This window comes from Rhinolophus ferrumequinum, unplaced genomic scaffold (assembly GCF_004115265.2).
Source record: "Rhinolophus ferrumequinum isolate MPI-CBG mRhiFer1 unplaced genomic scaffold, mRhiFer1_v1.p scaffold_84_arrow_ctg1, whole genome shotgun sequence".
NCBI classification, from domain to species: domain Eukaryota; kingdom Metazoa; phylum Chordata; class Mammalia; order Chiroptera; family Rhinolophidae; genus Rhinolophus; species Rhinolophus ferrumequinum.
This window is the reverse complement of record NW_022680440.1, coordinates 1108719-1136490: the sequence shown is the minus strand read 5'-3', so window position 1 is coordinate 1136490 and position 27772 is coordinate 1108719. Positions and strand designations below refer to the sequence as shown.

The 27772-nt window shown below is 43.2% G+C and overlaps 1 protein-coding gene and 1 long non-coding RNA gene across 5 annotated transcripts in view; both read left to right on the top strand.

The window, feature by feature from the left end:
* The first annotated feature begins 812 nt into the window (after positions 1–812).
* LOC117020062 (uncharacterized) lies at positions 813–4327 on the top strand. Its single transcript, XR_004422621.1, has 3 exons — positions 813–861; positions 3179–3427; positions 4144–4327. It is a non-coding gene; the product is annotated as an uncharacterized LOC117020062 (long non-coding RNA).
* A 4984-nt stretch (positions 4328–9311) lies between these two features.
* SAP130 (Sin3A associated protein 130) overlaps positions 9312–27772 on the top strand; it is a 90003-nt gene continuing 71542 nt past the window's right edge. Inside the window, exons 1-7 of one of the 4 annotated variants that reach the window (XM_033102315.1) lie at positions 9312–9458; positions 11069–11186; positions 17829–18064; positions 18806–18964; positions 20102–20213; positions 21242–21366; positions 22989–23113. In XM_033102315.1, coding sequence (XP_032958206.1) covers positions 11075–11186; positions 17829–18064; positions 18806–18964; positions 20102–20213; positions 21242–21366; positions 22989–23113 — 869 coding nt within the window. In that variant the 5' untranslated portion in view covers positions 9312–9458; positions 11069–11074. Of the gene's footprint in view, positions 9459–10110; positions 10273–11068; positions 11187–17828; positions 18065–18805; positions 18965–20101; positions 20214–21241; positions 21367–22988; positions 23114–27772 lie in introns of those variants that run through there. The other 3 variants (XM_033102316.1, XM_033102313.1, XM_033102314.1) reach the window with 3 other exon arrangements.

Genomic DNA, 27772 nt, shown 5'->3' with positions numbered 1-27772 from the left:
CTGTGGTCCAAAAATATTCAATGGGAATTTCCAGAAATAAACAATTCATAAGTTTTGAATTGTGTGCTGTTCTGAGCAGCTTGATGAAATCTCGCACCCTCCCATTTCATCCCATCGAGATGTGAATTATCCCTTTCCCAGCATCTCCACACTATATATGCTGCCCACGGTTTAGTCACTTAGTAGATGTCTAAGATATCAGACTGACTGTTGTGGTATCACAGTTGCTTGTGTTTGTGTATCTCTTATTTTACTGAATAATGGCCTCAAGGAGCAAGGGTAGTGACGCTGACGATTTGGATATGCCAAAGAGAAGCCATGAAGTATTTCCATTAAGTGAAAAGGTGAATATAGTACAAGATATTTTGGGAGGCAGAAAGAGAGAGAGAGGGAAAGAGAGAGAGACTACATTCACATAAGTATTACGACAGTATATTATTATAATTGTTCTATTTTATTATTAGCTGTTGCTGTTAATCCCTTCCTGTGCCTAACTTATAAATTAAACTTTAACATAGGTATATATACATAGGAAAAATCAATAGTGTATATAGGGTTCAGTGCTATCCATGATTTCAGGCATCACTGGGGGAGTGTATCCCTTGCAGATAAGGGGGGGACTACAGAACATATTTTAAATTTATCCCTAAGTATTTCATTTTTTGCCACTATGGTAAAGAGTATTATTTAGAAATTTCCTTTTCTGAAAACTCATTACTAGTATATAGATACACAATTGATTTTTAGATACTGAACTTATTCTCTATGACCTTGCTACATTCACTTACTTTGTTGTTCTCTAGTTTTCCAGGATGTGGGCCTCATTGATTTCACTTCCTGGCCTGCAGGCACCTGAAGCAGGTAGATCCCTGGTCCCACGTGTGCCAATTTTCTGGGGCCATCTTAGCTTGTCAAGGCTGCAGTAATCAAGTGATGGCAATGGTGAAGCAAGAGGACAAATCCAGTATTGTCATTTTATTTGGAATATGTCATGCAGGGTGCCATGCGGGGTCTCTGGTCCTGCTCCCCACGTAAGAACGCAGGACATGGTGAGGCCAAAAAGGAACACCCACAGAGCCATAGATAGGGGAGTCATACCACTACACTCTCGCTGGCGGCCGGGCAGGCGCTCGAAGCAGGATCCACAGGATCCGCAATCTGCTGGTCCCTTCGCTGCCTGCCAACCAGCTAACCAACCAACGCAGTCACGGCAGTTACATCTGCAGCCAATTGGCCAACTGGCGACCGCCAACGGCCAACCAATCACAGCCTATGGCCATCACTACCCGAGCCAGCAACCCCCCACACGAGGCCGAGAGCCTGGAAACTGCTCTCTGGGACTCTGTCCCCACAGATAATATAGGAACACCAATGTTAGAATGGGCCTTTTACATTATTTTAAGTGTACAGAATTCATAAAAATCAAGAAAATTTTCAAATATAAACATTTGGAAATATTACAAAATATTTAAAAACCTCTCTGGCCCCTCCAGAATTTGCTGCCTCCTTTGCCTTTAGTCCCTCCACCAAAGCGTCCCCTAGGAGCTCTCGCTCCTGGGGTTGGGGGCTTCTTCCACTTCTCTGCATGGCCCCCTCAGCACAGTTCAGGAGCTCTCCATGGGGCAGCACCTCCAGCATGGCCAGGGACTGACCTGAAGCAGTTCCCACTTTTCTCTCGCTGTTCTGGGATATAATCTGGCTCAACGTATTCTGAAGCCTCCCCATGCCCAGAGGATGCCCCTGCTGGGTCGCTGCTCAGTTTTTCATGTGTGTGGAGCCATAGTAGATGGGAGGGGCTGGGAAATTGTCAGAGCTGAGGGATAAAGAGGAACTAGGGGAGCATCAGGGATGATTAGGAGACAGTGACGGGACTGGAGACGGAGCTAAGAAGGGCAAACAGAGCAGCTAATCAATATTGGAATTAATGGTATTACATCCGCAAAAATGTCGCCATTGGCGTAAAGATATGGTAAAAAAAAGCCAAGAGCAAGGTATGCTCAAATCCTGAAAAGCATCACTGCTAGATCCAGAGCCATCTGAGAACTGTTCACAAGAACGCTGACCCCACGGAGTCAGGCCTCAAAGGCGACCAGGTGGTTTTTTCCTCAAGGCTAGCTTCCTGAAAAAGGGGCCCAGGAACAGAGGCCCTTGAGCTGGACCATTCAAACTATTGTGAGAGAAAGTCAGGTGACTTTGAGATAAGTGAATCAGGGCAGGGGAAATGGCCTGGATCAGTGTGTCTGGCTGGCCACTTGGCTTTTCCGTATCCCAGATCCAAAAGAAGATGCAGTAGTCCCTAAGTCTATTCGTGTATCACCTACTTCCTGAAGGGGCTGGACTCCAACTCAAGGATTTTTTGACCAAAGGCACAATCAGAAGAAGTAGCTAGGCACTGGGGAACTCCTGCGATTTGCCAGACAAAGCCTTATAGACGGGGAGGGAGGCAGGCGTGGAGCCGGTCTCTGCACCTCAGGAGAGTGACTTTCAGGGGCGCAAGGCCACTGTGTGAAGAGGGGGGAAGTGGGCTTGTGTTCATGAGTGAGATCACATCCCGACTACTCAGAGGGTCTGAGGATACAAGGCCACCAACAGTCAAAAGGGGCCAAGCTGAGCATCTCCAAAGGCCCATGGAGTTGGCAGGGACCCAGGGCCAGGGCATTGGTATAAGATTGGTCCCTGCCGGCCTGGCTGTGCCCTGATGCTGACTGACTCCTGTGAGCTCCGGTAGCCCAGCCTCTTCCTGGAGACAAGTGCTCCCACTTTGCCTCTCCAGCTTCTCCAGTAGGCCCCTGGCTCTCTTCCTCAGGAGAAGCCTTGCTTCCCTCCAGTCTGCCCTGATGCTTCCAGGGAACTGACCTGTTCCGTATGCCCTGAGTCAGACCAACATGGCTTACCAGGACATGACCTCCTTCCTCAAAGACAGGAAGTGTCTGGCCCAGAGTCAGACAGCTGACTAGAAGCAGAGTTGAGATAGAAATCAGATCCCCTGGCCCCCAGGGATTAATCAGATGTGTGGTGTGCTAGTGTGTAGAATAATAGCCTACCACTGATGCCCTCAGCCTAATTCCCGGATGTAATTAAGGGTATGAACCTTGAGATGGGGAGATTATCCTGGATTAGCAAGGTGAGCCCAGTTTAATCACATGAGTCCTTAAATACAGAACTTTTCCTTGGTCAGAGAAATTATATGGAAGAAGGAGAGAAGATTCAAAACACGAGAGGGACTTAACCTGCACCGGTTGCTTTAAAAGTGGAGGAAGGAGACGAAACCAAGAAATGTGGGTGGCCTCTAGAAGCTGAAAACAGCCCTCATCTGAGAACAGCAGGAAAACAAAGATCTCAGTTGTACAACCACAGGGAACTGATTTCTGCCAACAGCCTAAATAAGCCAGGATTCTCCAGAAAAGAAAGTAGCCACCGATACCTGGTGAGATTCACATCAGACATGACCTGCAAAACAGTAAGATAATAATCGTGGGTTTTTTTCAGTTGGTGGTGCTCTGTTATTACAGCAATGGAAAACTAATTCAGATACATGCTATAGAGCTACACAGAACCAAAGCAAAAGCTGAATGTGCAGCGTCCTGTGCACCAGACCTTGGAAGGGCTGCCATGGGTGACAGGGCTCCACGCACACTCAGTCTCTGTGTGTCTCTATAACACAGGTTTTCAGTTCGGGGGAGAGGATTCACTCCTCCAGTAGGAGCCCACACCCACCAGAGTTCAGGGGACAGGGCACGTGATTGTCCTCAATTCACTTGGGGCTGTGGAGATAAGGAGTTCCTAAAAAGGACTATGGATGAGCCAAACAGCAGTTGCTCACTACAACATTCAATCAGGGTTCTTCTATTAAAAACATTTGAGCAAGTGTTTTTAGCAGATTTCCATAGCCACACAGACCTGGAAGTAAAAATATTGTCACAATAATGGTCACAAATTATTAGTTCTTTGACTCTGCCTCCTTCTCTGCAGGGAAGTTTTATTGTATGTATGTAATGTTCCCTGAGGATGGCGATGGGTCTGTTTGCTTGTTCTGTATACCTAACCTCTGTGAGGTGCCTGTCACCCAGTCTATTGACAAGTGAGTGGCCCTTCTTCCTGTCTGCTCCATGAGACACGTGCTGTTGTTTTCTCTGGCTGCAGGGGTGATCTCTCCTGTCCCTGCTGATACCACAGACAGGAACTGCTGATGTGGGCACTCTCAGCTCTGCTGCTGGCAGCAACAGCTAGATCTCGGGTTTGGGGGCCAGGACGCTGGCATTTGTTACCATGGAAACTGCTCACAGCTGTGTTAGTAGTCGTTCCTGACATGTCAACTTCCCACAGAGGCTGAAGTAAAAAACTTTCTTTCTACCTTTTGTGTTTCTCTCTCTGTTTAGCTAGATACATCGTTGTCAAGGTAAGACATACATTCCCAGGCTCCCTTGCAGCACAGTGTCTGTGTTCTGGTGATTGAGCTGTAAGTGAAATAGTCCATGCAGCTTCCAGTAAATGTCTTTGAAGGAAAGATATAGGGCCTTCTTTGTCTTTTATTCCTGACTAGAATGCAGCTGTAATGGTTTAGTACAATAATTCCTCTGGTCCTTTGTGCTGAGTTCCTGGCATCAAGCTTCAAAAACCCCTGGGATTTCCTGGGGGAAAGGAGCGTCTTTGTTATGCTAATGAGGTGACCCTGGTGGGCCTCTAGTTAGAGGGTATAGAAGGTAGGAATTTTCAGCTGCCCAACCTCGGGATGGGAGGGAGCTGGTGTCTGAGTTCAATCATGTGGCTACGAGTTAATTTAGCATGCCTACATAGTGAAACCCCAATGAAGACTCTGGACATTGAAGTTCAGAGGAGCTTCCTGGTTGGTGAACGCATTGAAGTGCTGAGAGGGTGACACATTCCAATTCTAAGAGGAAAGGGCATGGAAGCTCTGTGGTCCCTCTCAGACATCACCCTGTGTGTATGCTTTATAATAAAACTGTAATTGTAAGCATAGTGCTTTCCTGAGTTCTATGAGTCATTCTAGCGAATTACTGAATAGATTCGTGAGAATCCCCAAATTTGTAGCCAGTCAGTCAGAAGTGCAGGTGGCCTGGGGATCACCTGAGACTTGTGGTTGGCATCTGAAGTGAGGGCAACTTTGTGGAGGACTCTGCCCTCAACCTGTGGCCCCTGCATTAAGTGGGTGGTTAGTGTCAGGATTGAATTGCAGTCCAGTTAGCATTATACCAGTTGGGGTGGAAACAAAGTAAGTAGATGGCTAGAGCTGGTGTGGCCAACTTGGAACATGAGGCAGCCGATGAAATTTGGCAGTGCAGAAGATAGTGATCTGGATCCTTCTAGCTTGTGCAGCCACCATAGAAATGCTGCACTGCCTACCTTCAGATATCACACTTTAACTTCACAGCTTTTGGCTACCACAACCAGACACACTCAAGTTAATGTGAATTTATCAAAAAGTTATGCATGGCTTTAAAGATGGGTGTTCATTCTGTCTCATAATTAGCAGGCTGTGGATGAAGATTCATGAGGCTCCTGATCAGTTCAGACACTGAGTAGCTGGTCTCTGGCTTAAGAGGTGTTTCTCCATCTGCCTGGTGAATTGTCCCCTCCCTGTTTTGCTTCTGCATGTGGCCCTGACTGCCCATTGTCCCTGGGAACTCCATGGTGTACTTTTCTGTCTTACAGCTTCAGCCTATTCCTGGCTCAGCTTTCTTATGGGATTCATGGGGCTCAGGCTTTTCAGCTACTGCTCCTTCTGATCTCTCTACATCACTTTCAAAGTCTAGAGAGATTTGAGAAGGTTGGTTAGCTGCATTCATTCTAGTACAGACAGAAATTTCCTTCCATCAGCCTATAGAAGAGTTACCCTAGGATCAGATGCCATCCCACTCTTGGTGTACTAGTTAGCTATTGCTGTGTAACAAATCGCCATAAACTTAGCAGCTTAGAACAACAACCTTTCTTATCTCGCCATTTCTGTGGGTCAGGAGTTCAGGCCTGTCTCAGCTTGGTCCTTTGCCCAGGTATCACAGGCTACAGCTGGACAGGTATCAGCTGGACTAGGTTCTCCAGTGGAAGCTCAACTAAGGAAGCATCAGCTCCCAAGCTCACTCAGTTGGCAGTATTCATTTCCTTGGTGTGTAGAACTGAGGCTCCAGCTTCTTGAAAGTGTTGGGCTGGAGGCCACCCTCAACTCCTGGAGGTTGCTTGCAGTTCCTATAGGCCACCTGCAGTTCCTTGCCATGTGAGCCACATAGGAGCTTCATCAGACCAGCCAGTAGAGTCTCCAGAGTGAGTCTGGCAGCAAGGCAGTCTTATATAATGTAACATGGTCAAGGAAGTGACATCCTCTCATCTTTGCCACATTCTATTGGTTAGAAAAAAGTCACAGGTCTTGTCCATATTCAAGGAAAAGGAATTATACAAGGGCATGAATATCAGGAGAGAAATCATGTCGGGTCATCCTAGGGTCTGTCCACAACATACCACACCTAGCATAGATGCATTTGGGGTGAGGACAGTGGTACAGAATGTGGTGCCCAGACGAGACACATGCTGAGTTTGGCCTGGGTAACAGACAGGTGAAGGTTATAAAAATAATGGATATAAGCAAGTTCAAAAACTTCACAATCTTTATATGTGTAGCTCATTTAATCTATACAATCAGGTCAAGATACGTAATAGTATTCTTGTTTTACAGATGAGTGAACTGGACGAGACTAGGATTTCCCTGACTGGGGACTGGCCGGGGCGAGGGGGGGTGGGATTTGGACGTAAAGGAACCACAAAGAATTAGTTATTTGCTTTTCTCTAGATAATCACCCAGCAGGTGTGATGCCTTTTGGTGTCTGTTCAATCCGTTCAAACTACCTTGTGTGGACAACATCGTTTTGAAGAACCTAGGATACTAATAAGCCCCTGAAACTGGTCAGGGACTTCAAAACCTGAGAGGTGTGAAAGGTTCAACCTGGCTGGGGCACAAGGAGGCTGTCTTCATCACACCAAGCTCAGTGGATGGGGATTCTCAGCCCTAGCAACACAACCGTGGGTGAAACATCTATTTTCCTTCAAGAGTCCACTATCTGAGGGACTGGAGACTTGGGTGATACTGTCTGTCCCTAGTTAGTAAGGAAAACTCAGACTTCATTCATGTACTATGATGTGCTTGTGATTACACTCAGTAAACATTTGTTAATCCTTCCTGTTGATGGAGATATAAAGAGTGATTTCTCTCTCTGCCTACTCCAGGAGGAATACAGAGCAGATAGTGTGGTGCTGTGACAGGGGAACTGGAGAAGTTCCGTGAAAATATCCCGCAGGGCAGGGGAAGGCGAGGAATTCAAGGAAGGCTTCCTGGAGAATATAAATAATTTTCTTTCCAGGTAGGCATCGTAGAACTGGCAGCACTCTGCTGGCTGATTGCTGAAGGTTGAGGCCTATAGAAGGAACTTCAGACTTGAGCAAACCCCTAGGGCCAAATTGTGTGGAGCATTGGTAGAAACTATTGTTGAGAGAGCATCCAATGTTTGGAGAGGCAGTAGGGACTAAATTATTAAGGCCTTTGAATACAGGGCTTAGAGGTTTGGAATATATTCCAAAGTTATTACAACATCATGGATGGAAAGGACAGGCTCAGTTTAATGCTTCAGAAAAAGAACTCTGTGGAGGACAGATTGAGGGTAGGAAGCGATTTGAGTTGGGGCAGCACTACTATAATCCAGACAAGAATAATGAAAGCTTGAGCCGAGGCTATGGAAGTGAGTAGAAAGGGGGTAGAGAGGTATATATGGTGACTCTGGGAGATGGAAGAGTGGAAACAAGAATAAAACTAAAGTCAGAGAGGATGGTGATGCCATTAACAAAAACCAGAAGTCAGGAGTGCAGAGAGGAGGCAAATCAATGTGTTCAATGTGGTAAATTCCAGGGACTTGTAAGACACATATGGACTGGTACAGCAGGTGGAACTGTCAGTGTGCAACTCAAAGAGAGTCACCGTGTACATAAAATTTTGTCATTTTCAAGAATTATATTTGAAAGTGTAAGAGGGTGTTAAACAAGTTAGGAAGACAGTATAGAATTAAAAGAGGGTTGGAGTCTTAGAAAATGCTATACAGTATCTGTGAAGGAGGGGGGATAATGGAGATTGATAGGAATAAGAGTAAAACCAGGTGAGAGGGTGGTTATAGAGGCCAAGGGAAGAACACTGTAAAGAGGAATTACCGTCAGTAAGCTAGACAAGATGACAACTAAGGACCACCGGGTGAAGTTGAGTAGGTCACTGGCAACTTTTAGGGAGCATTTTGAGAAGGGCGGCAGGAGCAGAATCCAACAAGGGTGGAGACTGCCTAAGGAGACGAGGCTAAAGTGTATTGCAGCAGCTCTTTCAGAAGAAATTTGGTAAGGGAAGAAAGGAAAATGGCTTGAGGAAAGAGGATGGGTATTTGACACTCATTCTAGCAAGCCGTTATCTTACACAGCTGGGCACGATAGAAAGAAGGGATTTACGCCCCGTTTATTTAACTAGTCACAAAACTCCTGGTCTAAATTGTTACCTTGGGAAGGCAGGAAGGGGGACGTAATCTTTATTATCAGACCCAAAGTTTGCTTCAGCAGCTTTGTCTAAGACTTCTACAAGTGTATAAACTCCGACCCTTAAATCTCCCCAAAATAATAACAACAAATCAACACCATCCCCCCTTCGCTTCTTTGCAACTGGAAAAACTGAGCAGGTGCACAGTACCCGAGCCCTGTGCCAGGAACCGCTATCCGAGCCGGCCTGGTTTAACCAGAGGGTGCTCGGCTCTGGGGCAGGCAAACCCGATGGAGTCTCCCCAGATCGGCACCCTGATCCTCCCACGGTGCGCAGGCTTTGCGGTCCGTGGCCTTCGGTGGTGTATTAAGGCCCACTCGCAGCGCGGGGAAGCGAGCTTAGTTAAGAAAACCCTCGGCCGGCCTTGCGATGACCCCCTTCCCCGCTGCAACCAGCCTTCTCCATTACCCTGTTCCCGCGCCGCACTTCCCTCGGGAAAATGAAAGGCATCGCTGTCCGCTGAGGCAAAGGGGCGGGATCCATTATCTTTATACTAGGCAAAGAGAAAAGCCAGGGACAACTCTAGACAGCAAAAGGCGGTGTTGTCTCCGGGAGGCCCCGCCCAGGCCCGCCCTCTTGGCGCCGGGACTACATTTCCCTGAGGCCTCCGCGACTACGGGGGGCGGGCCCGTCCGCTCTCCCGCTCAGACTGAGCGATGACTGGCTTTCCTGGGTGAGGGAGGTGCCTACTACAGCCAATAGGTGAGGGGCTCGTTACGGCGGCGGAAGCAGCGGCGCTGGGCTGAGGGGTGGGGGGCAGAGTGCTCGCGCCCCGGCGGCGGCGGCGGCGGGTCCGGAGCCGAGGACGTCGGCCCCACAGGCGGAGAGCGCACGGCAGCGAGCTCGAGGCGGCGCGGTGGCCACTCGGCGCAGCACCCAGGTAATGGCGGGACAGGCGCCCGGGAGGGGAGGGGAGGAGACGAGGGGGCGGGGCGGCAGAGCCGGGCTGCAGCGTCCGTCCCGCTGCGCGTCCCCGGGGAAGGGCAGCGGTGCCGCGTCTCCGGCGGCTCAGACCTAGGCTCTGTGGCAAGCTGGGCATGACGGTTGGGCCAGTGGCAGGGGCCGGGTGTCCTACGGCAAGGAAAGAAGAGGCGTCGGGCTGACTCGGGCTTGGGGGCGTGGCGGGCGTGGGCCTTGGCTGGGAAGCAAAGCTGCTGGGGAGCGCGGGCGGGCGGACACCCTGAGAGTTTGGCTCCTACAGGACTTTAAAGTGACTCTCCACATCCGGGCCCTGCGCCCGCCGCTTTTAGACCCCGACCGAGGCGGGGCCTCCCAGTTCTCCGCCCCCCTCGCCGGGAGAGCTGCTCTTTCTCTGCTATTGGCTCCATCTCGAGGAGTTTGGGCTACGCGGACAAGGCTCGTGCCTGATAGGTTGGCAGTCGGCGGGAGGGTGGGGCGGGATCAGAGCGCGGAGGCCGCGGCGGATTGGTGCCGGCCCTGGAGTGACGCGCCCGTCCTGGGGCCAATGGGCGGTCGGTGGAGGTAGGGGCAGGTTCGGGAGAAGAGGACTGGAACAGAACGGCGGCGGGGTGAGCGGGGCCGAGGGGCTGGACAGCGGCGGGCCTGAAACGCGCTCCGCACGAGTCCTCTCCACGACCCCGGAATCTAGCGCTACCACCGAAATGGGCCCTACACGGCACCCCCAACCAGGCGAGATGGAAGCGGGAGGGGCGGGCGGCGGGCGGCGGCTGCAGGTAAAGGCTCACTGCTTGTCCTGGGGCTCCCCGGAACGCCTGTCCCTGGCCCCCAGACGGAGTCTCATACCCGAAGTGTCTGGAAACCTGTGTTCTCCGATCTCAACTGGGGTGGGTGGGGGTGGGGTTGCGGGCGAATCGGGGATATCGGCATAGCCTGGCTCCTGAGGGAAAAGTGGGCGGTCGATTTTAGAGAAGGCAGTGAAGATCTTGGGTCCCTCTGGCTCACTGGGGGTGGAGGGCTGTGAAAAATGGGGGGAAGGGAAATGGGTAAGGGGAGGCCTATGCAAAAAAAAAAAGCATTTGAGAATTCTTGGATCAGGTCTTAATGTAAGGTTTCTGATTCTTAGGACAGGACATCTCTTTTTTGATCCCTCCTATGACTTACTGATGACAATGTTCACCTTGGTGTGAGGGTTAAGTCTTTCAAAGGGACATGACATTTGCCATAAAACTTTACACAGACACATGCGTATTGTGTTGATGTATTGTGGCTGTTGTGTAGGATTCAATATTGATTTTTGTGGCAATCCACAAGTATTTATGGAGGGTCATAGTATCCCCCCACCATGTTACCTGTTAACGATTTTACTATTAATTGAACCTATCTCCATCAAAAACCTAAAGAATTTAGATCATTTCTGAACTGTATATTGATCACAAGTAATTGTTTTAGATAAATGATGTTGCATTTGCTTTTCTGAGGGAAGATATAGGTATTAAAGATGCTTTAATTTCTCATTATAGATTCTAATCTCAGAATCCAGTAATAACCATATGACTGTATGCTCTGCAGGTGGAAATGAGTTCTCAACAGTTTCCTCGGTTAGGCACTCCTTCCACTGGGCTAAGCCAGGCTCCTTCACAGATTGCAAACAGTGGTGCTGCAGGCTTGATAAACCCAGCAGCTACAGGTGAGATATGTGACATTCTTCTATATTGCTTTCCACTTTAAAAAATATTGTCAGTTTTCTAATCTAAAAATTAGCAAATTCCTTCTGGGATTTTAGTAAATACTAATAGGTTATCAAATTTAAAGAAAAGACATATGGCAATTTTAATTTAAACAAGGCTTTTTCATTCCTGTTTTAATCACTTCATTTACATGTACTAGAATATACATGAAAGTTACGGTGAGCATGCCAGGAAGAGCTATTTTTTAAATATATTAATGTCTTCTCAGTTAGTTGAGGCCAGAGGTATGGTAATCAATGCCATGAGCGAACCCAAAGGTGTGTAAGGCATAGGTCTTGCCTTCTTTACTATCTAGGAAAAGAGGCTAAAAACAGTATGTATACACATATGTACAGCTTGATTTTTACTTGTAGACCCTTGGAGTGCAGCAGATCAGTGGTGCTCAGTGGCATATGATTTTGCCTCCCAGGGAATATTTGACAATGCCTGAATACATTTCTGGTGGTTACAACTAGGAGGTGCTATTGGCATCTGATATTTAGAGGCTGGGGATGCTGCTGACCATCCTACAATGTGCAAGCTGAAGAACTCCAAATAGTCTCTTTCTCTATATATAGCCAGTAAAATGATGGCCCTGCAACCCCCTGCAGTGAAGGCCAGGAGCTTGTCTGTCTCATGCACCTTTGTATGTATTATGCTTGCTATATAGTGTAATGCACAAAGTAGTAGTCAACTAGTTCTTGTAAAGCCACTTATGTTCCTTACTCCTTAAATATTTTGACACTATTTTGTCTTTGGTATACGTTCACAGCAGAATAATTTAAAAGCATAGCTAAAGAGAATATTTTTGAACATCTGTTCTTTGCAAAGAATAAACTTGCCCATTTAAAAAGGTGTCAGCCATCAATAATTGCCCTCAAATTTTGTTGAAAAGGAAATCATTGAGTTAGACCAAAATTGTGTATAATTTTACTTCTGAATAGTGTGTTTTTTCATCAGTGGCTCAAAAAAAAAAAAAAAAGAAAAGGAAAGAAAAATTTTCTGTAAGCAGTTAGATGTTTTTTATATTTCCTATTGCTCTTATCAGAAGAAGTAACTTGGGATCCTAAGCACGTGAGGATTTCAAGTATATGTTCAAAGTTCAGAAGAATAGGTTACAATCACTTCTCTTAACTGCTGCTTCAAGATTCTTTTCTGGTAAAAATAAACTGAAATCGAGAACTTAAAATGTCTGGAAAGAAATGATAAATGGTTCCAAAAAGAACTTCACAGGAGGTGGTCAGAACATTATATCTTAATGAAATTGTCAGAAATCAAAGTCTTCCTGGACAGATAAGTTTAGAGGGAAGTTATGAAATTGTCCATTTCCCTTAAAAACTTAATTAGGGGAAATCTGTTTGGACAACTGGGGAAAGTTAAAAATAAATTGATAATGGAAAGACAGAAGTAAAACTGTCTTTATTCACAAACAACTTGATCAAGTATGCAGAAAATATTAAAGAATGTAAAAAGCTGTTAGAATTAATAAATGAAATTAATGGTTGCAGGATAAAGATTTAATATAAAAAAAATCAATTCTATTTCTAAATACTAGCAATGAACAGTGAAATTTTTAAAGTGTTTACAATGGCATAAAAAAAAACCCAGAAAATTTAGGGACAAATTAACAAAATATGTATAAGACTTGGAGTTAGAAAACTATGTAAACATTGCTGAGAGAAATTAAAGACCTAGATAAATGGAAAGATCTGTCATGTTCATAGATTGGAAAACCCAGTATTTTTAAGACACTAGTTCTACCAAAGGGATCATACAGATTCAGAGAAATCCTATCAGGCTCTTTTGTAAAAATTAACAGCCTGAATCTAAGATTTATATGGAAGCCAAAGGACCTAGAATATCAAAGTAATTTTGATCAAAAAAAGAAAGTTGGAGGACTCTGCTATAAAACTATGTTAATCAAGATAGTAATTTTGACATAAAGATAGAAATATAGATCATTGGAACAAAGTGAGGGATTCAGAAATAGACCCACACATAATGGTCAATTGATTTTTGACAAAAGTACATGGGTAATTCAACAGGGAAATGATAGTCTGTTCAACAATATAGTGCTAGAACACCAGAATATCCATATGGAAAAAAATTAACCTTGACCTTTACCTTCACCATCCACAAAAACTAAAATGTATTATTATGGACCTAATATAAAACTTAAAACTTCTAAAAGAAAACATTGGAGAAGCTGTTTGTGACCTTGGGGTAGGCAAAAATTGCTTAGGTTACAAAAAACACTATAAATGAAACAACTGATACATTCATTGTACATCATTAAAATTAAAAATGACTGCTTTTCAAAAGACACCATTAGAAAAACAAAAGGGCAAGCCACAGACAGAGAGAGAAGACATTTACAATAAATATATCCTCCAAGTACTTAACATCCTGAGTATATAAAGAACTCTTGTAACTCAATAGTAAAAAACATAAACAGGCTGATTTCTTTTATTGAGCAAAATATTTGACTAGACACTTCACCAGACCCTATTTAAATGCCAAATAGCACTTAAAATATACTCAACATTGTTAATCCTAAGGGCAGTGCAAATTAAAACCACAGTGAGGAGGACTAAAATTAAGACCAACAATGCCAAATTTTGATGTGTCTGTGGAGCAAGTAGAACTCATACATTGTTGGCAAATATGGGGAAAAGTTTGGCAGTACGTTCTAAAACATGAATTTACCATACAAACCAGCAATCCAATTCCTACGTATTGACTCCAAGATAAATGAAAATGTATGTCGTACATACAAAGATTTACACTTCAGTGTTCATAGAAGCATTGTTTATAATAACCCCAAACTGGAGACCACCCGTTTTATTAACTAGTGACTAGATAAGCAAAGTTTGATTTATCCATACAATGGAATACTATTCAGCAATAAAAAGGAAAAAACTTACCAGTATACACAACAACATGGATGAACCTCAGCAACGTTATGCTAAGAGAAGAGCCAGACACAAAGGACCACATATTGTATGATTCTGTTTATATGAAATTCCAGAAAGACAAAGCTGTAGTGATAGAAAGCAGATCAATGGTTTGTAAGGAGTAGGTGTGGGAGGAAGGGAATTCGTTGCAAAGGGGGCATGAATGAACGTTTAGAGGAATGGAAAATGTTCTGTATCATGCTTGTGGTGTGGTTCTAGTACTGTGTACTTCTGTGAAAGTTTAACCGATTGCACAAGGAATTAGTGGAGTTTGTGTAAGTTGTACCTCAGTAAAGCTGATTAAAAATGGACGAAAAACAGGAACATACACTTCACAAAGGCAGATACATATGAAAGTGGCCTATGATCACATAGAAAGGAGTTCAGCATTACCAGTTATCATGGAAATGCTACTGAAAACCACAGTGAGGTGACCGCTTGTACACCCACTAGAATGTGTGTGTGTCAAGAATTGGTGAGGATGAGGAGCAACTGGAACTGATACACTGCTGCTGGGGACATAATGTGATACCACTACTTTGGAAAGTGTAATACTTGGAGTTTCATATGAAGTTATACATTTACTCACCATTTGACCCAACCATCCTCCTAGGTTATTGGTGAGAAAGTTTGTTCGTATATGTATAGGTGTGTGTATGTGTGTGTGTATGTGTATACATGTATATATATATATGTATTTGTGTGTGTGTGTGCGTGTGTGTGTAAAGTTGAAAACTACTCTTAGAGTAGCCATTTTATTGTATGTAAATTATACATCAGTAACATGGTTTTAAAAATCAAACTTTTATGGGTGGCTGGTTAGCTCATTTGGTTAGAGCACGGTGTTCTTAACAACAAGGTTGTCGGTTTGATCCCTACTTAGGCCACTGTGAGCTGCGCCCTCTACAACAAGATTTAAACAACTACTCGACTTGGAGCTGATGGGTCCTGGAAAAACACACTTAACTAAAGTTTAAAAAAAAAATCAAACTTTTAAAAAATTTGACCTGGGAGGAAAGTCAATATATAGCAAAATATTAAATATGCGTCCGTTTTTTCACTCACCACTTCTAGAAATTTTTTTCCTGAGGAGATCGTTGAACAAGGACTCAATATAAGTACATACAGATATTCATCCCAGAGTTTTTGTTAATAGCAAAAATTTGGAAACAACCCCAAAGCCCATCAATGATATAATGGTTTAAAAAGCTATGCAGTGGTCCATGCAGTGGAATTCCATTTAACATTTTAAAAATGATGCAGTGTGTATTCTATATTAGTCAGCAGTTCCACTTCTGGAGATATATCAAATAGAAATGGGACATACTATGTAGATGTGATCAAACAATACCGGTGAATGTTTAAATAAAAAAATTTGTTACAGTAAAAAGACACATGGCCATTAATCCCCCTCAAAATACTCTCCCTCGCTTCGACAGCTGAACTGAAGACACTCATGAAAGAGAACTTCCAGAACTGCTTCAGAAAGGGGTAAGAACGATGGGATAAGTGTATTCAAAGCAAGGGGAAATATTTTGAGGGGAATTAATGGTAATGTCACTTTTACTGTAATAAATTTTTTATTTAAACATTCACCGTATTGTTTGATCACACCTCGTATGTTCACCAAAAGACGTGCAAAAATATTACTAGCACTTCTATGTCTAATAGCAAAAAAACAGAAAACTGGGAAATGCCTATTAACAGTAAAGTAGATAATTTGGTTTATTCACGCAATGGCGTACTGAGAATGAAAGATCCATAGCTATGTGCAGTAACATGGATGAATATCATACCTATAAGTGAAAGAGACAAGACACAATGGGGCGATACATTTGTTACGAGACTACATAAAGTTCAATCTATAGTATTAGAAGTTAGTATCTTTGGGAGGGATAGGGACTGGAATTGGGCGGAACAGGTTTCTGGGGAACCAGTAATGTTTCGCTTCTTGAGCTGGATGCTGATTACTTAGGTGTGTTTACTTTGTGAAAGTTCATTGAGCTGCACAATTAACATTTGTGCACTTGTCTGTATGAAAGTTCAATTAAAAGTTAAATAAAGTTAAAAAGTTAAATAGTTCAATTAAAAAGTTAAATAAAAACCCACCCAAAATTAAAGAAGTGAGAAGCATCTGAGTTTTTACGAAAATATTAACTGCTGATGCCTTTGGGAGCAGCTTTACTTTCGTTATACTTTCCCAAACAATTAAATTTTTTTCCGTAAGTATAATCTCTTTTTTCAGAAAAATAATATTATTTTGGAAAAGTGATGGATAAGAATGAGTTAATATTTTCACAGACTCTCTTCCATCATTACATGAGTTCCTTGATTTTTAACTTGATTTTTAAATAGGTTACGTGTGCTCATGGTCCAAAATTCCAAATGAAAAAAAATATACAGTGAAAAGTATCTCTCCCATCCCTGTCCCCCTGTCTACTTTCTTTCTCTTCAGGCAGCCAAGGTGCTTTTGGAGATATTTTATCTATATACAAATATACATGCATGTATGTTTTGTGTGCATTTTGTTTACTTTTTCACAGTTCTGAATTTTGTTCTTGTCATCTATATGTTATGTAATTTTTCATAATATACCGGGGGTGCCAAAAATATGTGTACACATGACTTGTATTTATCTTTGGTTTTCGGTATATATTGAGTATTACAATTTTAATTGTTTTTTCCTTTCTTAAAATATTTTTTTTTTGCATCCCCTTTATTTTATGTTATTTTTAAATTTTTTATTGGGGAATATTGGGGAACAGTGCATTTCTCTAGGGCCCATCGGCTGCAAGTTGTTGTCTTTCAATGTAGTTGTGGAGGGCGCAGCTTACTGGCTCATGCAGGAATTGAACCAGCAACCCTGTTGTTGAGAGCTCGCGCTCTAACCAACTGAGCCATCCGGCCACCCTGGCATCCTCTTTATATTACAAGTTTTCCGTAAGAGTACCTAAAACCCTTCCTTGTTTTATTTTTATAGTTGCACGGTAGTCTGTTGTGGGAGTATACGTAATTAACATAGCCAGTCTCCTGTTGTTGAGCATGTATGTTTTTTTCACTTTCTTTACTAGTATAAATATGCTGAAACAAATGACGTGTACATAACTGTTTTTACACATATGCTGTGTATCGATAGGACACATTCCTGCAAGTGGATTTGTTGAGCCTCAGAGGGTGTGTGGGTTGCAATAATGATAGAGGTTGCCATGTTCACTCTGTAGGGATTTGGACTGAGAAATTTGTTTACAAAAATTATATGTTCTTGGACTTAAGACTGTACTTAAGTTATCTTTTAATGTTAGGTTTGTATAACTTTTTAAATAAATTTCAAATGAAGTTGTCTGTATCTTGTATTGCACTTTGAACCATTTGAGCTCATTTTAGATAGCTGTGAGGTCCTTTGTTCATAGAGGAGTGGGAAAGCCACAGTATTCCAAGCAAGTCCTGTGTTCCACGTGTGGGACTCTTGGATTTGATGTCCATCGGGAATCTACTGCCCAAATTCTCCTTTTGAAGAAAATCTCACAAGAACATGGTTAGTTTATTGACTCCAAAACTTAACTGCAAGTACTACTCTTGTATGTGCTGCTGTATTAACTAATGTTGGAAGGATATGACATGCTGTATTCCCTTTAATGTCTTTTATAGTCAATGATGAGTCTAGTCGAGATGCTGAAGTCACAGCCAGGGAGCACCTGGGCTCCAGCAGCTCCCTGCAGCCCCGTGAAGAGAAGCAAGAGCCTGTCGTGGTAAGGCCCTACCCACAGGTGCAGATGTTGTCTACACACCATGCTGTGGCCTCGGGCACACCTGTCACAGTGACAGCCCCACCAGCACATCTGACGCCAGCAGTGCCACTCTCATTTTCGGAGGGACTTATGAAGGTAATGGCGAGGTTTAAAATTTCACATTGAACAAAAGCTGAAGACTGGCTAATACGTTCCTGATAATTTTCACGAAGTCTCAGGCTGTCCCCTAGGCTCATAGGTTTTTGGTTTGGTTGGTTTGGGTTTTTGACCTGTCAGTTCAGCTCTTCTCTGTAATTCAGAGTTCTGCTGTTCTGCAGTGCTTTTTCTTGTGCCTCTGGGCAGTTGGCATCACAGGATCTTTTCTGATATCCATTTGACATTGATTTTATTTGTGTTGTGGGTCTGCTGACTCATTTTATCTTGGAATGGCACTCTTCTCCAAGGTTTTGTTTCAGTAGCTTGCTAATTTGGGGTATCTGAGAATATCGCCTTGTGTATTACCTTGTGGTTATGTTTCAGGTAGTGAAAGTTTTGTTTACTTCCTCCCAAACTTGGGGAGAGGGACAGCGTTGTATAGAAGAAAGACTGTGAGCTAGGAGCTATACAGATATGGGTTTTATTGCCAGGTCTAGATTTTACTGTCTGTGTGTCTTTGAGCAAGTGACTTAGCCTTGCTTTGCACATTTCCTCATTTGTCTGTAAAATGGAAATGCTAGTACATTAGTGCAAAAGCTGTGATGCTGAGAGATCAAACATAAGGCTCCTGGCATCTTTCCTGGCACTCTTCAGGGTTGATTTGTGTACTTTTAACTATAGAATGAAATGCATCACTAGTAAAAAGTTGTTGATATATTTCGTGTGGTTTTCTGTTTGCAGCCGCCCCCGAAGCCCACCATGCCTAGCCGTCCCATTGCTCCTGCTCCACCTTCTACCTTGTCACTTCCCCCCAAGGTTCCAGGGCAGGTTACCGTTACCATGGAGAGTAGCATCCCTCAAGCTTCAGCCATTCCTGTGGCAACAATCAGTGGACAACAGGTTTTTTTCCTCTTAATTTGCTGATTTTCAAACTGAGATGCCAAACTGTCGATCATTATTTATTGTATGCCAGCAGTACATTAGGCTCTGTACTAAGTAAAAAATGGTCACTGATATCTACAAGGGGAAGATAGGTCTGAGAGGAAAGAACAGCTACTGGAAGTAAACCAGTGTGCGCAGTAGTCTTTGTCGTTTAGCCAATGGGCCCTGAGCCTGTCTTGTGTTTGCGGCTCCACCCTCAGTGTGAGATGCTGCAGATCTAGAGAAGACAGCCCACGTCCTTGGGGTTGAGAACAACCTCACAGTCATTTTTCTCAGAGAGCAAAGGTATATCTCTTCAGTGGTTCCCTCAGGCAGCCACCAATCATGAACATTTATTTTATAGTCTTGTGTTTTAACTTAAAAAAAAAAAATTGAAATAATAGTCCTACTGCATAATATGTATTTGATTTATTTAAATATTTTAAATTACCTGTCAAAACAACTGAATCTCAAAACTTTTTCCCTTCAAGTTTTCAAGAAAGCATTGGTATTGCAAAAAGATGTGCTGTGTTGTTTTCCTTTTGTCGTACTGCTGAGTACTCTCAGAAGTACTGGGAACCTTCTCCACCCTCCCGCAACACACATACCTGAGAAGCACTGGCAGCAGGGTTGGGAGAGTGTGAGGAAGGTATGTTTCAGGGCTGAGCTGAGGAACTGGTACGGGGGTACCTACTGGATGCTACCTGACATTTACTTAGAAATACAGAATGGATGACTGCAGTGGCGTGTAAAGGAAATAGTGAGGACAGGAAAAAGATAACTTTGGCCAAGAAAGAAAACAAGTGTGAAAGACTGATAATTAAAGATGAGAGTCCAAAAGTGGACAGCCACTTCTGTCGTCTGTTACAGGGATCTAGCACCTTGCTGTGCTCAAGGCGGTTGGTGCATCCTCACAGTCTTACACCTGCCTGCTGGTACAGTTGTCATACAGGGTGCTGTGTAAAGAAAGCCGAAGGGCTTTCCTTGGGTTACTCACTGTATGAAAGGAACAACCTAACCCACATTTGGAGGCAGTGGACTTCTTAGAAGCTATGGCTAAGCACATTGGCCAAGCCCAAGAAGATGACATTGCCCCCCCCCCCCGCTGTGTTGCAGGGCCACCCCAGTAACCTGCATCACATCATGACCACAAACGTACAGATGTCTATTATCCGCAGCAGTGCTCCCGGGCCCCCTCTGCACATCGGAGCTTCTCATTTACCTCGAGGTAGACTGCCTATTCTGTTCAAACTCTTGCAATGCAACGTACGTTTGGTAGAGGACACGGTAACACAAACCACATCCAGCTTACTAAAGCTGCAGGACAGCAGAAGTAAGCGCAATATACATTTTTAGAGGGGTCTAGTATGTGCTTGTTGTAGATACATTACAGCAAGTGTATATATGTGTGTTTAAACTTAAAGCAATTCAAATTTTTAGTGTGGCCTAAAGATCGTCCCTTTTAATGAGGAACTCCTCAAGGCTATGGTAGCCTGAACATGGTCTTCATTTTTAAAAAATAAAAGTCACAAATGTTAATACTGAATATTTTTTAAGTTTAGCAATAATGGTTACTCAAAAATTTTTACTCGCATAGCAATAAAATGAGTTTATTTTTATAATTCAGTTCTAATAGGTTAAGAAGTATTAAATGTAATGAGTTTTCTCAACTACTTGATAAGAAATTGTTATCTTCTGTTGGAGAGTATAAAATCATTGCTCGTGAAATCAAACTAACAAATACAAAAGCAGGTTAACTCGGTCATAACAGAACTCGGAGTCTCAGAGTGAGGTTCGCAGACCACAGCGGGTCTGTGTAAGGTCAAAACTATTTTCATGATGACACTAAGACGTCGTTTGCCTTTCTTTTCACAGTGCTGGCATTTGCACTGGTGGTGCAGAAGCAGTGATGGTTCCACTGAACTCTCACTCTCGGGGTTAAAGTGGTGGACCCTGGCTGGACCCAGGCCAGCGGCCCCACGCTCTGGTGTTCATTGTGTGCCCATGGCTGCACACGTGTAGCCATTTTCATTTAAGAGTGTCCTCAAAGAAGCAGTATAGATTATCAGATTTATTAAATCTCAACCCTTGAGTGAGTGTTATCTTAATTTTCTGTGTGATGAAATAGGTATTCATAAAGCACTTCAGGTGAACACTGACATACGGAGTTTTAGAAATTCCGATGATTTTCCTAGGGATTATAATTGGACGTATTTAAATTGTGAGCCATACTCATGCAAAGAATTATTCTTCCAGGTGCAGCTGCTGCTGCTGTGATGTCTAGTTCTAAAGTGACCACTGTCCTGAGGCCGACTTCCCAGTTGCCAAATGCTGCCACAGCTCAGCCAGCGGTGCAGCACATCATTCACCAGCCGATCCAGGCATGTCCAGGGTGTGGGATCGACCGGCGAGAATCGAGGGCCTGCTCTCAGTCATTCGTTCTGCTGGGCACTGTGACAGACCTTGGGCCTGAAGTGACTTTTAGTCTAGTTGCTAAGATGTGGGGAAGATTGAATTGTAGCCAGTCCTCTGACCTGCTGTAGGAGTTTCGAAGCGGTAGTAAGGGAAGGCTTTTTGTGAGGATGGATGTGGTAATGCGGATTCAGAGAAGTGAAGAGGAAGTCGGGGGGCAATACTCTGAACTGTGGCAAGGAAGACAGTGGTGATTATGCAAAATGCTTAGTAAAGGCTAGTTAAAACTGAGGAGTTTTAATGTGAACAGGGAGCTATGAATCCCCTAAACGTTTTACACACATATATATGCTTTTGGATGGCATGTTATATATAAGCATGTTATATATGCTTTTTGAAAGAAATTTGTGGCCAGTACTTTCGAAGTATAAAGCATTACTAGATGGTGTTGTATCTCTAAATTCAGAACTCTAGATACGGAGTGTAAGTGGATTTTGTACACTGCAGAGAGCCACTACATTTTTTGAACACAGTAACGTATGATCAGTGAAATACCTATGAAACATTAATCTAGCTAAATTTCATACAGGAGGTGGTATGAAACACATTTGGTGGCCAGACTGGTAGTGTGTGTGAAACAGCTGGGTTTAAGACAGTAAGAGCAGTGCTGATGACACCGGGTAGTACATGTCCACCCAGAGCCTTCAAAGTGCAAGAGCTTGCTGCTACCAGGACATCCTCGGGTACCGAAAGGCCCCCAGCAATATGTGGTGCATAGGAAGGACTACAGAAAGGAGAGCCACGACAAGGAGCTCTAGAGAGGAAGATGGCACAGCAGCCCTCCTGTGAGACATCAGGTTACAACGATAGGTGCAGTAGGTGAGGGAGTGACAGGTCAGGAATGGGCAGAGTTTGCAGATTTAACTGCATGTAACAAGGTCAGGAAAGGAACTACGCAAAGCACAGCTGGATGGAAGAATTGACAGTGGACAAGCAGATGAAGTTCAATGTGGAACTAGTTTGTCAGGTGAAAATTTTACACACAGATGTAGTTGGTGGTAGGGGAAGTATATCCACATGAAAACATCCGGAAAGTATGTGGGCACCTGAGTCTTCCACCAGCGAAGAGCATAGGAGCGTGTGCCTGCTGCGTTCAGTGTGCCATGCTGAATGGCCTGAGAGCCACAGCTCTCTGCCCAGGGGCTGAGTAGGTCCTCTGTGGACAGCACTCGGTTGTGTGATCGTGTAAATGTCACCACCAGGACCACAGCAGATCAGGGGGAATTCTAGATCTCGGGGTTAGATCCCAGTTTGTACTAATAGTATGACAGAATTTTTGATCCAGTTGTATTTGGAAAGGAGGGATTTGTATATTCAGACAAAATCAGATTTTTTTTTATTCTGACTCTTATTTTTATAACAGCCTTTGAAAAGAGAATTCCTTAATCAGAATGGTGAGAATTTACTATCATTTGGACATTAACATACTTATTTGAAGGCCCACATTTCCGATTATACTTTCAGTGTTTGACTTACTATATTTTATTTTGCCTTTTGCTTGATGTGAAACGTTTTTCTCTTCTCTCGGTAGTCTCGTCCGCCTGTGACCACCTCTAATACCATCCCTCCTGCCGTGGTCGCAACTGTCTCAGCCACCAGAGCTCAGTCTCCAGTCATCACTACAACAGCTGCACATGCTACCGACTCAGCACTGAGGTACATAGGGGGTTTGGACCCTAGCCATCTGCCATCCATCCATCTTCTCTCCCCTTCTCCTTTCTTCATTCCTTCATTTAACTCAATAATTAACTTACTGAGTCCTTTTTTTAATGAGCTGTTTGGTGGTCTAGATCCTGAGGATAGCAGTGAACAAACAAATTCCTGTCCTTGGAGTTTCTATTTTTAGGGTCTAGAGACATACAGTAAAAAAATTGAGTTTTTTAGATAATGAAAGTGTTTTGAGGGAAAATTAGGGTAGAGTGAATGACATTTGGAGTGACAGGGTAGGCAATACGGGGGGCTTTTTCCTATAAGCTGATCAGGAGGGTTTTGTTGATAAGAATACATTTGAGCAGAAAATTGAAAGACATGATGAAGTGAGCCATATGGCTGTCTGGGTTAGGAGTGTTCTCGGCAGTGGGCACAGCAAAGGCCCTGAGACGGGTGTGTTTGCCACATAGAAGGAGCAGCAAGAGATGATTTTGGGAGGTAACCGGGTCCCTAGATCACGTGGGCCTTACAGACCACGCCAAGGATTTGGACTTGCTGGGGTGCAGTAGGGAGCCTTGGCAGAGTTGGAGCAGGGCAGTGCCATGATCTGAAGTTTTGGTTGGATCAGCCTGGTTGCTAGGTGGAGTAGGCTGTAGAGAGGGAAAGTTGGAAACAGAGAAATTGTTTAGAAGGGCATGGCAGAAATCCAGGAGAGGTGATTGTTGGAGGTAGAAAGATGTGCTTAGATTCTGAATAGAATTTTGAAGGTAGTCAAGAGGATTTTGGAGGAATTATATAGAGGGCTGTGGGAGAACGAGACGAGTTGGTCTGTTCAGCTAGCAGGAGAGTTGCATTAACTCGAGATGAAGAACAGTTGGAGGAGTTGGTTTTGGAGAGGAATTCCATGGAGACTTTGGTTTGGACTGTTTTAAGGTTGTGCTAACTTCTGAGCACCCAATTGGAGGTGTTGAGATAAGTTACTATATGAGTGTGGAATCCAGGAAAGAGTTCTGGGGGAGCTAATGTAGAAAGACAGTATAAATGGGGAGAGGTTTATGAGACAGAAAACAGCTCCCCGTTTAGAAGGCTGTGGGGAAAGCAGTGTTCTCAGGGGAGAACCAGGATTCATTAGCGCAGGAAGGTAAGGCTGATTCAGAGAAGAGGTTGAGGATTTGGGCGATTTTGTTAAACATGTATTGTAAGTCCAGAAGGTATGGAGGAAGGGTTGGGTGTTTGAAAAGGAAGATAGTGTAATTAAGAGATTTATGGAGCCAGACAGGGATAAAGTCTGGTAGATGAGGGATGACCTCAGATATGAGGGACAGAATCAGGGATGAAGACGTAATAGGATTTGTCCTCATGGTCCCCAAGCCATTTGGGGTGGTGAGGCTATGAAAGTGTGGTTGGGGAAGGCCATGGGATATGAGCCTTGTCAGGAGCACACAGTTCCAGTGGTCTTGCTTGATTCCTGCCGTTGGTGATGTAGATGCCAGGGAAAACCTTTGACAAGAGAAACAAGAAGTGATTCACTAAACAAGAGAAGGGGTAGTGGATATGAGGGATAGAGCTGTAAGAACCTAGAGGCCCTCTGGAACATGTGATTACAAGCGGGAGGCAGGGCAGAGTGGAAGGAGGAGTCTGAGACACCTCCTCTGTTTTTTTGTTGCTTGGCCAAGTACATGGAAAGGAAACAAGGGAAAGAAAGCAGGTTTTAGAAAGACAGTTGCATTTGGGGATACTGAGTTTCTCTGTGGAGCATCAAGTGGTTGTGGTCAACAGGTGGTTGAAGGGCTGTCTATGCCAGAGATGCGGGTTCAGAAGTCACCAACACACGGCCTGCAGTTAAAGTGGTGAGGTGTCTGAGTCTGTCTGGGGGGATGTGTAGAATGAAAAGAGTGCCTAGCACCAAAATCTGAAGCAGAGAACATTGAAATGCGGAGTAGTGCCCAGGACTCATCTTCAACCATTAGCTCTATCATTTACTAGTTGTATGACCTTAGGCCATTTTCTCAGCTTCCTTGATCCTTACTCCCCTCTTCAATAAAATGAGGACACTTTTTGGTAAGTAGAATGTATTGCCTGAGGTACAGTGAGACACAACTGCCCAACATGGAATAGAGTGTGTGTTGTCATTTTAACTTCAGAGTGCTTTTAAAAAGTTAATATATTCAGATGGTAGGATGAAATTCAAAAGGTACAGGTGTGTATACACTGAAAACTTTAAAACTATGTTATTGAAGTATCTGTCTTTTCCAGGATATTGAGTTTTTAATGAAAAACACATTTTTCAGACATATATCAATTTTGTCTGATATATTTTCAACATTCACTCATACAACACATAGTCACTGTTTACCTCTTTTGTGCCAGTCAGTGCTCTTGGCACTGGAAATACATTAGTGAATTAAACAGACAAAAACACTAATGTCAGATATAACATAAATTCATTTTCTTTTTATGTAACTGTGATAAATTCCTAATATCTTACTCCCTTTAAATTCTGGAGATAGAAAGTTTAAACAGACTAATTTCCATAGAAGAAATAGAAAAAAATTTCAGAGTAGTCTCTCCCAGAGAAGCACCAGGCCCAGGCTATTTCACTGAATTCTACTACAATCCCAATGACCAGATAAAACAGTAATAATTAAATTGATTCGGGGGAGGCCGGTTAGCTCAGTTAGCTAGAGCGCGGTGCTCTTAACAAGGTTGCCGGTTCGATCCCCGCACAGGCCATGTGAGCTGCGCTCTCCACAACTAGATTGAAACAGCTACTTGACTTGGAGCTGATGGGTCCTGGAAAAACACACTTAAATAAAAATGTTATATATATATACGTGTGTGTGTGTGTATATATATATATACATATATATATATACACACACACACGTATATAAAATAAAAATGTTATATATATATACATGTGTGTGTGTATATATATACACACTCACACGTATATAAAATAAAAATATTATATATATATACATGTGTGTGTGTATATATATACACACACACACATATATGTATATATGTATATATATATACACACATATATGTATATGTATACGTATATGTGTATATATATGTGTGTGTGTGTGTGTGTATGTATATATTTAAGGCGTAGAAAAAGAAGGAAAGATCAAAAAAACAATTTAAGGGGTAAGTCTTACTCCTTCTGTTAAGTAGATTCAGTCCTGTCTACAGTTCTTCGATTTTTTTTTTGTTCATTATTTTATGGAATGCAATTTATTCTCTGTTACTTTCTTCAATAAGGGCTTATAGAACGAATATTTTTTTTCACATGCTTAAAATCGTTTCCCAGATGTCCTTAAGTAGTAGTTTGGCTGATAAAGAATTTTTTTGGTTTCTGTGTTCTTTCCATGAGCACTTTATAGGTATTTTCCTCTGCCTTCTAGGGTTGGGTAATACTGTACAGAAAAGGCTGAGGTTAGCCTGATTTTTTTTTTTAAATCCCTTTAAAGGACCTTGATATTTTTTCCTGATTGCCTAAGATTCTTGATCATTGAATTTCAGCAGCTTCACTAGGATTTGTGTTGTAGTGACCATTATGTATCGTTTTGTCCGTAACATGGTGTGCCTTGTTAACGTGCAGCATAAAACCATATTTGTAAAAACTTTTCTTGAGTTGTATCTTTATATGTTCATTCTGTTGCATCCAATTATGTGTTTTTTGGATATTTTTGCATGACTTCCTTCTCTGATCCTTTTTAACTTTTTTTATCCCCTTCAGAATCTTCTTTCCCCCGATCTGTGTTTCTTACTGCATTTTTAGCATTGTCTCCCTTGTTCTGCATTTAATCTTGCCTCATTCCTGAAACAGCTGAATGCTTTTCTTCTGTCTCTCTCGAGCTGTGTTTGTGCATTTAGTTTGTCCCCATTGTTTTGTCATCACTTCCAGTGAACGTTTGCATCTTTGTGTTTTCATTTCATGGAAGCAGTTATTTAAGTTTTTATTTCATGGCACGATTTTCATCTGCTTCATGAAAGCATTTCTAGTGAACTTCTCTGTTTCTGTCTACCTTTTTTCTTGTAGCATCTTTAAATAGATCCTGTGCTGGTTCCTTTCTGAGTGCTCATCTCTGAATGAATTGAATTTATTCTGGATCAGCTATTTATAATTGGTCTTGTAGGCTGGGCTGTGTACTGTACTGCATTAGGAGAAATTTTCCTGACTCACAGTCCTGTGCTTGAGCAGTTTGGGGCCATTATTTTTCTCCTGCTGGCGTAGATAGATTGCTCAAAATGGCAGAGTTTCTCTCTTCGCTGGATCCCACCACACACAGTTTCCTGCATGGGACTTAATCTGCATCTGTGTGATTCCTAGTCCTGCTTTGCCACTTCAATCTTAGAACCTATCTGGGTCGGCTTCACTGCCAGCTCCCACTGCTGTAGCAAGATGTTGGTCTCCTATGTCAGTGTGCTCCTCACTTTGGGAAATTATACTTTGCTGGATTTTTACCCCTTACATTATAGCTGCAGAAATCCTTTCTCCATTGGTTCATGTGTCCCTTGGTTATTGCTACCTCTGACAATTCTGCTACCTATTCTGTGGGTTGAGGTTTCAGGTGTCTCCTAGTTTTGCCAGAGATGGAGACTGCATTCTTATTTTCAGTTTTCCTTGTTACTGCTCTCCGAAAGGAGGAGAAA